Here is an 11,284-nt window from a genome sequence, read left to right as displayed (position 1 = left end):
CAATTCCAAGCAACAGCAAAGCAACAAGCAAACTCCCTAACGCCCTTCCTGAGAAAGTATATGGGCATTCGATGAACAAATATCCTCCCAGAGGACACGAACACTTCTATCCTTAAATCTACAAACAGCCAGCAAAATTAAAAACGCGTGTCCTTCATGAAATCGTCGATGTAGGCCTCTTCAACGACTTCAGCAGCGGAGCGATCTTAGACTTTTTGCTCAGACCCACGCGGTACTGCGCTTTCATTCCCAGATTCAGCTTGGGCAGTACAATTGCTGGTGTAGCAGCCTCCTTGGAACCCCCGTCTTCCATATCTTCCTCCTTTGGTATTGGAGTTTCTTCATACTCGTCAACATTCCGTTTAGCTGGCATCGAGTCCTTGGCAGTCGCCGGCTTTGATGGCCCATTGCCATTATTCTCTTTGCTTTCACTAGAATCAGCGGTTTCTTCCTTATGCCTTGAGTCTTCTGTAGGCTGTGCCATGACGGGCTGTGGATTAACCTGGACCTCGGTGAGAGTTTCTGGGTTGCTCCCAATGGCATCGGCCTCGGTTTCAACGGCTGGTTGAGCTGGCATATCATCAGTTGGCTTGACCTCTGACTTCCTTAGCCGTCCACGCTTCCGTTTTGCTGGTGGTACTGGAGCTTCGGGCTCTGTAGGTACAGGTGCAGGCTCCTTTTGTGCTGGGGTCATATCTTCCTCGAATTTGCGTTTCCTTGGGCGGCCTCGCTTCTTCGGAGCCGATTCAACGGGTGGTGATAGTTGTTTGGTTGCGATTTCTGGGGACTCGAGTGCAGGAGGAGCGACGGATTGATCACCGAATTGTTCATCTGCACCTCCTTCGGGGACCTCTTCACTTAGTGCCTGATCGTTGATATGTTGTTCCATCGATGTCACCTGTTGCCAATCCCCATATCCTTCATCCTCATCTTGCACAACCCGCCGTTTCTTCGGCAGCCGTATCGAAGGAGGGGTTTCTTTCTCCTCAACAGTTGAGGATACGACCTTTGCTTTAGTCCGTTTAGCTTTTGGGTTCTCAGTGCTTGTCAAATCTGCTAGCACATCCGGTGATGACTGCGGTGGCTCGTAGACGCCCCATCCGGATATCTGTGCTTCCATCTGTCCTTCTCGCCGTCTCAGAGAAGACTTGACTCTGCTCGGAGTAGGGTATGCAATAGTTGTCATCCCGCTTGACTTGTACAACGCGGTTGTAGCAACCTCTTCGATTTCTGAGCTTGTCGGCTGATGCTGATGGGCAAACGTGTCAGACACCACCTCACTCCCCTCTGCTGGAGAAAGGCTGACCACTTGGCACTCCTGCTTCTGGCTCGCTGCCAGCTCGCTCTGTGGGATATACAGTGACGGACCAGCTTCGGTGTTCACCGAGCTTGAGTCAGCCCCTCCCTCTGCCGTGTTAGAAGGGACAAGCATCACAGGACTCGAGCTTTGCGTGGCCACCTCTCCTCTCCTGACCCGAGTTCTCTTCAGCCTGGGTGTTTCTTCAGGAACTGCAAAAGGATCCTGCGTCGGTGCCAGCTCATCTGACTCTGTGTCTCTTTGCCGCCCATACGTCCTCTTATTCCGTTGCCTGGGCGCCGAGTTGGGTACATCCCACACATCCGAGTTGTTGTTCTTTTCTAGAGGGGTTGGACTTGTCAAATCGACGACGTCCGTTTCTTGAATTCTCCCTCTCCGTCTCTTGCGCTGGGATGTTGTCGCAGTTGCCGGACCAGTGTCTGTACCTACTGACACCCAGTCCTTCCCAGGCAGAGTGTCAGGGATAAGGCCGCTTTCATCAGGCTGTCCCGCTACGGCAGCGTATTGCGCATCGTAGACTCGCTGAAAAAATGAGGGATCTGTAGACTCGGTAGCCGCATGGCTAGCTAGGACAACTTCATGATTTGCTTCGTAGCTTGCGTCTTGGGTGTCAGGGAGCATGTCAAGTGTTTGTTCGCAGTTATAGTCGGAGTCGCCAAAGACGCTTCCTTCGTCGTCCGAGTCAAGGATTTCCCTTGGCCTTTGGCGGGACATCGTCATTTTAGGATATCGTAGGCATGTAGTCTAGCAATCGGTGTTGAATGGTACGTAATGTTGACGCAAGTCGAGATGAATAATTGTGGAAGCCGTGGCGGGGGACGCGGGGGACGCGTCGTGGTTGGATTGACGCGCGGTCACGCCCTCAAATCTGCAAGTGAAACCCTAACCCTGGCCTCTGTACTCTTTCCTCCAAAGTTATGGCCTTACTCCGCTAGAGACCAAGTTTCAGGGATCAAAACAAACTTCGAGTGCCAGAGAGCACTGGCAGATTAAACACAAGCATTGCCATGCAGCTATCTGCACAGTTAGGCATGTCACCATGTCGAAATGTGTTCTTGGGGAGATTATATTCAGTTCGAAGCTCCGGGTAATCAATAATCACCCGCCAACCCCCCATATCAGCCTCACTCAATCTCCTCAATAACAATCCTCCTTCCTCCAGGGCTTTCTTCTTCCTTTACCTTGACTGATCTCTGAGGATCGACCTCCAACCCTCTCAACTTAGTTAAACCTCCAAGAGCGCCTACCCCCTGCGCCTGCTCCCTCTCTGGTGGCAACAGCTGCACCACCTGCCAGTTCTCTAGACTTTCCACGACATCCTTGGCATGCTGAACGACCAACCCATCATTATCTGTGGCTGCAACGTATCTCAGCGTGCGCATCATATCCTCCTGTGCCTCGTGTCCAAACCCGAACGTGCCCAGTCGCTTGCCTGCCTGTCTGGCTTCCTCTAGTGCCCGGATAAACGACATGACTAGCATGATTGCCGCCCGGCGTAGGATACCCTTCTCCATCTCAGGCTCCATAGTGAGCACATTGATGCACAAGTCAACCGCTGTCGTAACGAGAGTCGGTCCCAAGCCAGCGACATTGACCTCAACCGCAGCACCAAGAACGCCGAGTGCAGAGGCACGTACCCGCACATCCTCCGTACCCCGTTTGCTCTCCCATCCCTCAACAATCTTTGCGATGATCTCATTCCGCTTTTTCTCCTCCTCCGTCATCCCTTCATCATCATCGCTAAACTCCGGTACCTCGCCGCCCCATGCCTCAGCCGCCTCTCGGTTCTTCATTTCTCTCAGCTTGGCTTCCCTGCGTTGACGGGCTTCGGTCTTAGGTCTGCGTCCTCGGCGGCTCGCAATCGATAGTAGTGCCTGGCCAACTCGCGTAGCTATCTCGCCCATGAAGGTCTCTCCCATGCGCTGGACAACCTGCAAGAGTGCCTCGCCAAAGCGTAGCCGTGTGTCGACCTGTTGGTGCATTTCATGAAGGTCGACAAAGTGATCAACAAGCTCGGTAGTGACGGCTCGTGGGTGATTGTTGGCTAGAAGGGTATAAAGCTTGATGACGCGAAGATAGATGTACTCATCAGCATCAGACATGAGCCTGGAAAGTAGGACCAAGATGCCGGGAATGTCAAGGACAGGGGACCGTGCAGTGATGAGGCCGCCGATGAGGTTAAGGCCTTCGGACCTGACAGGGGGCGGGTTGTCGGGCTGGGTGATGTATTGGATAGCAAGGGCATATGTTTTGCGATCTTCGATTTGTCGGTCAGTAGGCGCTGCAGTAGATGAAGGAGGCTCGATCTCGTCACGGTAGAGGAGCAGGAGTCGGAGGTTGTTCGCCGTTTGAGAGAGGCTGTTAGAGCCTTTGGATAGTTTGTCAAGTGCTATCTCGATTGATGAAAGTATGTCTGGATCAACGCGAGACTTCTGGAAACCGGGCACTGTAATGATCATGTTCAGCAAGCTCAGCGCCACACCGGCTACCTCCTCATCGTCGTTTCTTGACTGGGCGGTGGAGTTGCTGAGGATCTGGCTGACAAGATCAAGGATATGCTTGGGTTGAGTAGCCAGTTTATCAGGGAACTTCTCCATCATAGAATAGAGAGTCTTAAGCTCAGCCATTTTGGCAACGGGATCTTCCTGTTCGTCTCCCTTCTCTTGAATCATGATGATGGTCTCGCTTTTGGGCTGAGACTTGAGCCATCTCTTCAAGAGCTCAAGAAAGGCTCCAGAGATATCGGCATCAGTGAGACTTGATCCAATCAGGTCGAGCAGCCTTGGAGTTTTGCGTTCAATGTCCTCTAATGTAGGAACAAGACCTGCTTCGCTCCCAATACGATGTCTGACGTCCACAATGTCGATCTCGCCCTCCCTAACTGCTTTGTACACCCACTCTGGGCGATTCCTGTCATACCCACCTAGATAACCCATGTTCTGGGCTAGGAAAATGATTAAGCCCGGCGAAGGTGACAATTTTAGGAAAATCTTTAGCAGCTCCACAGCTGGTGTGCACACTTGTTCTGATAGCGACTGAGGAGGGCTATGCCAGGATGCAAGTGTCCAGAGAGGAAGTAATAATGGATGCAGCAAACGTTTGCATAATCCTGGGTTGGGATGTGAAACCACCAGGCTTTTCAGACGACGGAGGGAAGTGACAAGTTGATCATATGGTACGACGACCTTGTCAACAGTTAGGTCAACAACACCATCCGACTCTACATCACTTTGAACTAGCGTTTGGCCAGGAGGAGGCTTGATGCAGTTGAGAATCGGCTCAGCTAGAAACTTCCAACCGGCAGTGCCTTGAGGGTGTCAGTATCAGAAATAGCACTCAAAGAGCAACGGACAGGCGAACCTGGGGCTCCTGACGCCTTCCGACCAAGGATTCCAAACCCAATGACATATGCCGCAGCCTTTACGAGCTCCGGTCCTTCACCTCCATCGAGAAGGACAAGCAATTGCGGCGCAATGGTGGAATACCACTTCTCAGGAGTCACGGAGGCTGGGGGTGCCGATAGTAGATTGCTGGCTAGACTAAGGGCTTCATGAGTGATGTTGGCTCCTCTTTTCTGCGGCACGGCGGCCTCTGACACCTTCACAGTGCTGGAGGGGTGTACCGAGAAGACGAACTCGAGCGTTCCCCTTACGCCGTTTGGACGGAGTGGCACTAGGGTCAGCTTCTCCATCAGCTTCGGCCGAAGCCATTTGGGGGCGTTGCCTGGTCGGACCAGGATGTTAAGCGCTCCAAGCAGATTCAGTATCTTGATGCTGCGTTGCCAATTAGCGGTGGTTTTATCATCACCAGACTGGCCTGCAGGCTTGCCTCTCGATCAACTCGTCAAACTCGTGGATGGCCTGGTCTCTCGACCCGCTAGGGCCCTCCGGATCGAAGGCCTTGACTCCGGCCTGAATGATAGACTCCATCAACCGGCGGCGTGCATCTTTCTTGTCATCAGACTTGGCATTTATGATATCCTCTGGACTGGGCAGAGGCGGAATCGCCTCGGACTCAGGGAGCGGCATCTTGAGGATGTTGATGCTTCAGTAAGATGAGTTCTGCGAGCTATCGCTTATCCTCGAAACGTAGTGATCTGCCATCAAGATAATGGCATTTGATGGCGCATTTGAAATTAAGATCAAATAGGATTTTGTCAAAACAAAACTGGCCAAAACATGTTCGCAATTAAGATTGGCCAGCCCAAGCGCTGGGAAGGTTCTGGATACTTAAGTGCAGCTTCTCAAGGGTGCTATGCTGGATGAAACGTGACTTCGTCATGCCCCACCGCGGGGGAGTATCCAGTGGGACACATGCTTTGCACAGACCACACGCGACGCGTTCATGCCCCACGTCCTTGGCTTGGACGCGCCTCTTCTTCTGCTGCTTCTCTTCCTCTCCTCTTCCCAAATTTTCAACAACGCCACCAGACTGCCCTTGCAATGTCCATCACTTGGAATCGTCTCGGCCCGACGCACCCCAGGCCAATGAAGCTTGCTCGAGATGAAGCCGCCGTCACTTCTGGTCGACTGTCGCAATGAGGATACCGCATTGCCAATTCGACGCGCGTCCACGCCATCTCTTTCGCCCACCCATCCTCCGAGCACGTCGCCTCCCCCACAGTTCTCCGATTCCAGTTTTCCGAAAGGAATGCCCTCGTGGCCGCTACCTTTGAACTGGACAACCACAGTGCGTCGTAGCTTGGATCCTGTATCAGGTGCCTACCAAGCTTGCCGCGGTTGGATGACTGTGGTCGATTCCTGTCACCCCAGACAGGCCAGTTTCTCGGGTGGTGAATTGGTCTCGGAACTTAACCCTAATCATTCCTTTGGTTCCAAGTCTTGCGCTCCATAGTCATTCCGAGCGCCTTCTAGTCTCACGTCGGCCGGGGTTGGGTCAGTGCCGCTGAAAAGTGGTATGGCCTTGCCTCTGCGTTGGACAACGGGATGACCGGCGCGAGGAGTTCCAGTCACCGTGTGTGGGCAACGATCCCTTCCCATGAGTCAATACCGGTAAGAGTCCCTGGGGACCGCTCGTCGGGATTGGACGCTGGAAGTACGACTCTGGTCACGATGGGATAGCTCGCGGCGATGTCCGCTGGTCGACGTCCTGCCGGACGCATGAGCCTTTGGCGGATACATTTGGCAGCTTGCTGCTGCATGCACGCTATGCTATCATCTGCTTACGCAGGCAGCCACGGAACAAGAGGGAGAGCGCAGTCGGCTACACACGGTCATCCGGACGTTTCTCTCTTGTCGGCAGTCTGCCTTGTGGCTCCAAGGGCTGTTCGACTCCAACGGAAATGTTACAACGGATGATTTCTTTTCGCCTCACTGTCTGGCTCTCGGTACCCTCGCGTTCCTACCCTCTATCGCATGCGTATCTTACCTCGCCAGCCAGCCGACTCCCACGAGCCGTGCGAGGTCTTAGGATCCGCGCGTCATCGGGCCTTGAGGCCGATGAGATCCCGACCAGGCGCATTAACTCGTCCTCGTAGGCGACGGCCCTACGATACGACGGGACGCCAAAAAATCTGTGTGCCTGATTCTTCCCGCCGAAAGGTGACGAGGCATCAGCGCATTCAATCATTCCTCCGCCCACCTAGGTTGTACTCCTGGGTCTGGGGTCTGGAGATGACAGCGCGGTTTTTTCGGATGTCTTTTGTCCGTGCGGTAACTCGCCCTCCTGTACGTCCTTCCGCCGCCAAAGGGCCGCGGCTACGGGAGAGGAAACAAAAACTAGTCCTTGTTGGCAGTGCAGTACATACGGAAAGATTTGGCGCTTGTCGTTGCTCGAGCTGCTGGTGATGCCGGTCCCAGTGCGAACGTGACGTTTTGATGCGCTTCATCGATGACAACGGGCTTCATTTCAATGGCTGGCGTTTTCAACGCCGAAGGCCTTGACATATGTTGCGAGTTTCCGTCTGGTGGCTCCAAGGCAACCGCAATTGGAACAAGTGCCTATATCTACCCTTTGACAACGGGCGGTGGCATAAGAAGCGAGAACCAGGTCTGGGACCCATCTTGAGTTGGTGTCAAAGCTTCGCGCTTGTCTGGACCTGGAAACTCTGGTGGATTATGTCCCATCTGGAGTCGGGGATTCGAGAAGGATTTGCTGTGTTCCTGATTTGCAGGCTTGCCATATATTTTTGGAACTTTTGGGCAGATTTATCGCCCTTGGTTGTCCTCTCATTTCCCTTGAGGGAATCGGGAGGGCAACCCCTCTCTTTGAGAGGATAAGTAGCCCCCCTTCCTCTACTATGTTTCTAAGAAGCGGGAAAAGGTGCTGACTTGCCGACATGAACAGGTTGAGTGTTCCCATGAACCATTGGCCTAACTTTTGGGAGTAAACTTCCTCATCGCTCAATCCCCTGTCTGTTAAATTGTTCCTCATAGACCGTAATAGAATCTTGTTAGTATTTTTTTGGCCTTACGCGGCGCATCTCATCGAACCGGTAACATTTTCAATGGAAACGATGTCATCTTCCATTTGCCAGTAACCAGGAGTATGATTTCTAACGAATGCCGACTATTATACATTCCGGATAATGCTTCAAGGGGTATCAGAATCATCCTCTTCCAATCCGAAGGACGAGTCTCAAGCCCAAACTTAATGCCATAATCTCCTAGACGCCATCTGTGACCCTTCCAACAAAAGCCCAAGCATCTCAAACCAGCGAACTCTCGAGGCCAACAAAAAAAAGGAAGAGGGGAAACAAGCAATAATGGGACCAAGGACACCCATCAGAGCACCAGGACCAGCAGCAATGACGCCGTCCCCAACACAGCAACCAACACAATCAGCACAATCGTCAACTGGCTCATCTTCTTCCCCTTCTTAGCTTCCTCCTCCCTCCTAATCGCTTCACAAAAACACTCCTCTTCCCCGTCCTCGTAACCATCGTGTCCCGGATTATTCCCACCACAAACCCGACACCACTCCCTCGCATCTTCGATCCCAATCCCATTCATGGCCGCCTCAAACCACTTCCACGACATGCTGCACAATGGGTGGCCAAAGATGGGGTAAAGCCGAAGCGGCACGTCTGGAGCGGTACTGTTACGGTACAAAAAACGCACGCGCAGGTGGTTCAGTGGCGGGAACGAGTCTTCCTGCCAGGCCGCGTTGCTGTACAGCTCGAAGATGATGGTCGCTCCAGGGTAGGGGAGCTCGGAGAAGATATCGCGCAGCAGGTCACCGCCGGGCTTTGTTAGGGCGAAGAAGGAGAGGAAGGGCTCGTGCGTGGTGAAGAGGAGGTTGAGCTTGTTGTGGACGCCGCCCGAGGCGATGTTTGCTCGGAAAAGACGGGGTACGTGGGATGCGAGAGTCCGTCCGGCTATGCCGCGCAGCTTGAGGGCGTCGGGGTCGAGAGTTGGATCGGTTAGGTTGGCGTAGCGGAGGACCTGCTCGGCGGAGGCAAGGGCACGGAGCTGGGCGAGCTCTGAGGCGGTCATTATGCGGCGGGTCTTTTCGGGGTCATGGGTCCAGCGCCAGAGGGCATAGTCGTAGAGGTCGTAAGCGTTGTAGAAGTTGGTCTCGGAGCGGGGGAAGGTTCCGGCGAAGATACGATCCCAGAGCTGGTGGTAGAACTTTTTGTGCTTATGGTTGAGGGAGTCGGCAACGGGGCATTCTTCTTCAAAGTCGATCTGGACGTCGTTCAGGGCGTTACAGCCGACATGACCTTGGATGCTGCGGATGGGGGTTAGCGGAAGAGTCCGGTTAATGGGAGGATAGAGCACATACGCGATGGAGTTTCGATCATTACATGTAGGAAAGGTTTTGATATCAGGGTACTGGTACTTGCATACAGGGCCAGACAGATGCTTCTGATTCTCGGAATACTTGCCATTATGCGCAGAGGTGTTGAAGCACTCTTCCTGGGCTGCAGGCGGGTACAGACCCTGCATAAAAGCCATCGCGCTGGCCGTGATGTAGCCATCAGGGGCGGAACTAATCTCTATGTGTGTGCTGTCCAGGACATTTGGATGGACATCGACAAGCGGCGCATAGACAACGCCTTCATGGCGAGTTAGGTACCGTCTCCGGAAGAAGGTTCCTTGGTCAAACATCTGTTTAGCTCCAAGCATGGTGAGACACGGAGCTGAATCCAAGTGTAATGGTGTGCGGTCCCCGTGCAGGACCTACGCAACGGAAGACCACACACGGTCGGAAACGCCGATCTTGTGGGCTGCGTTGGCTGATGCCAGCAAGGTGAGGAGAGTGCAAAGAGTTGCCATGGTGAGGATTGCAATTGAGTGAGTCAAGGGAGAACAGCTAACAAACAGGTGGACGGTCAAGAGGGCACGAGGATGACAAAAAGCATGTATATTTCAGATGAAGAAATAATCATATACCAGATGCACAACGAAGTTTGGAGTCTTGAGGCAAGCCTGAAAGTCCCAAATGTGTATGGTGAGTATGGCCGCGTCTTAGTCCAGGATGAGCCCACAGAATCAAGAGAGTCCCTCTGTACGAAGAGTGATATGGTCAGAGTTCCATGAGGTCAGCTGCTCTTGCATTCAGTCTGCAATCAGGTTAAGTCCAGACCAAAAAGGACTCGAACTTGCCGAGTCAGCTGAGTTGAGATTGATGATAAAAGCCAGAGGAAAGTCCTTTCAATAGGACTCTAATGTGGTGCCATTGTCATGATTGACGGGAAAGTGTTCTGCAGGTCCCAGACAATAACCCAAGCCCATGGCATGTCGTTGGCCCTGACAGCGCGGCCGTGCAGGATGGCATCGTTTTAACAAATCAAAGCTCATGATGGGAACCCCAATTTTACGCAACCTTGACTGCCAAGACTAACCAATCATTGATAGGGCGATCCATCCCAGCTTCCCCGCCGTCGAAGAGCGTTAACAGTTCATTGTCCCCATCAACCCATATTACATGTTGCGTTGCTTGCAGGACCGCGCCGCGGGCATGCTGGTTTGTTCAAAGTTTAAGTCTCCAAGATGATGCTTCAATATCAACAGTTGCCGATATGCTCCAGCGCTGAAGAAGCTGCCTGCATCCAGGCCAACCTGGCCGTGGGTGAGGAACGAATCATGTAGCACGGATCTTTCGCCTCAAAATTCAGTGTCTTTCAGAGAAAAAGCAGGAGCGCGGCAAGGACGCCATTCTGTAACAGGCTAGTTGCGAGTTTGTTCGGGTGCAGCCTGGACGATGCCTGCCCCCGCGGCGTACCAAATAGTCGGCATAGTTTGGATGGAGATTATCAGACACCGTCGACTGCGCGAAGAGGGTTTCATCATGGCTCACGGCGTCATTTCATAGCTTCGTCCAGGAAGATTCGGGAGAAGTTGGATGATTTCAGAAATGTGTTTGCTTTGCTCTCGCCAATCTTCGGCTGCTCTCTACAGGCATCGCGATTCGGCGCCTGTCTTTGCCGCACGCGCCGGTCGTTCGGATCGGGAAGCACATTCATTGGTGCAATTGCCGCTCTCAGTCCCTTTATGTCTAAGCGCTGCAGGTGATGACTGCCGATGAAGGCAACTGTGTGAGTTTGCCAGTGTCTGTATCTCGATCTGACTGTGGAGAGAGCTGATCCGCATTGCACATTAGCCATATGGGTTTCCTGGTTTCCTATATCAAGGGAAGCGCCCGCGGGTTCTGGTTTCGGCCCAGTGTGCAACCCTTGAAGACAGATCCCATCATCAGCAGCGGTCTTTCTCTTCGTGGGGGATTTTGCTGCAACCAGCAGTCGGTGAGTGGCACAGTTGGTTGACCCCCTGTTAGGATCTTGTGCCATTGGCTTGCACCGTTGAGTTGGTTCCTTTCTTATTTTTCCCGTCTGCCTGGGATCTTCCTTTTTACGAATTTCCTCCTACATCTTGTCCTACGCGACCTACATGCTACAGAAGTTGTTCTGAGGTCTCTACTCCGGCTCCGGGATCATTGGCATCGGATTTGGATGGTTCGGCGACAGCAGTACCACGAATCCCTGATGCTCTGGGCGGCTCAACC

At 53.1% G+C, this 11,284-nt stretch overlaps 3 protein-coding genes across 3 annotated transcripts; all 3 read right to left on the bottom strand.

Annotated features, from left to right (window-relative positions):
• Positions 1 to 154: 154 nt before the first annotated feature.
• Positions 155 to 2,038, bottom strand: CTHT_0002910 (uncharacterized protein; the record flags this gene model as incomplete). The annotated part of the gene is made up of 1 exon (XM_006690775.1): positions 155 to 2,038. One exon carries the CDS (start codon positions 2,036 to 2,038, stop codon positions 155 to 157), a length of 1,884 nt encoding a protein of 627 aa, XP_006690838.1.
• Positions 2,039 to 2,442: 404 nt separating this feature from the next.
• Positions 2,443 to 5,346, bottom strand: CTHT_0002900 (uncharacterized protein; the record flags this gene model as incomplete). The annotated part of the gene is made up of 4 exons (XM_006690774.1): positions 2,443 to 4,257; positions 4,543 to 4,625; positions 4,679 to 5,091; positions 5,159 to 5,346. 4 exons carry the CDS (start codon positions 5,344 to 5,346, stop codon positions 2,443 to 2,445), a joined length of 2,499 nt encoding a protein of 832 aa, XP_006690837.1.
• Positions 5,347 to 8,061: 2,715 nt separating this feature from the next.
• On the bottom strand, positions 8,062 to 9,555 carry CTHT_0002890 (acid phosphatase-like protein; the record flags this gene model as incomplete). Its single annotated transcript, XM_006690773.1, has 3 exons — positions 8,062 to 9,007; positions 9,062 to 9,374; positions 9,483 to 9,555. The coding sequence occupies 3 exons, from the start codon at positions 9,553 to 9,555 to the stop codon at positions 8,062 to 8,064; spliced, it is 1,332 nt and encodes a 443-aa protein (XP_006690836.1).
• Positions 9,556 to 11,284: the final 1,729 nt, after the last annotated feature.

This window comes from Thermochaetoides thermophila, assembly GCF_000221225.1.
Source record: "Thermochaetoides thermophila DSM 1495 unplaced genomic scaffold scf7180000011806, whole genome shotgun sequence".
Classification (NCBI taxonomy): domain Eukaryota; kingdom Fungi; phylum Ascomycota; class Sordariomycetes; order Sordariales; family Chaetomiaceae; genus Thermochaetoides; species Thermochaetoides thermophila.
The sequence above is the reverse complement of the archived record's forward strand: the minus strand, read 5'-3'. Positions and strand labels throughout refer to the sequence as shown.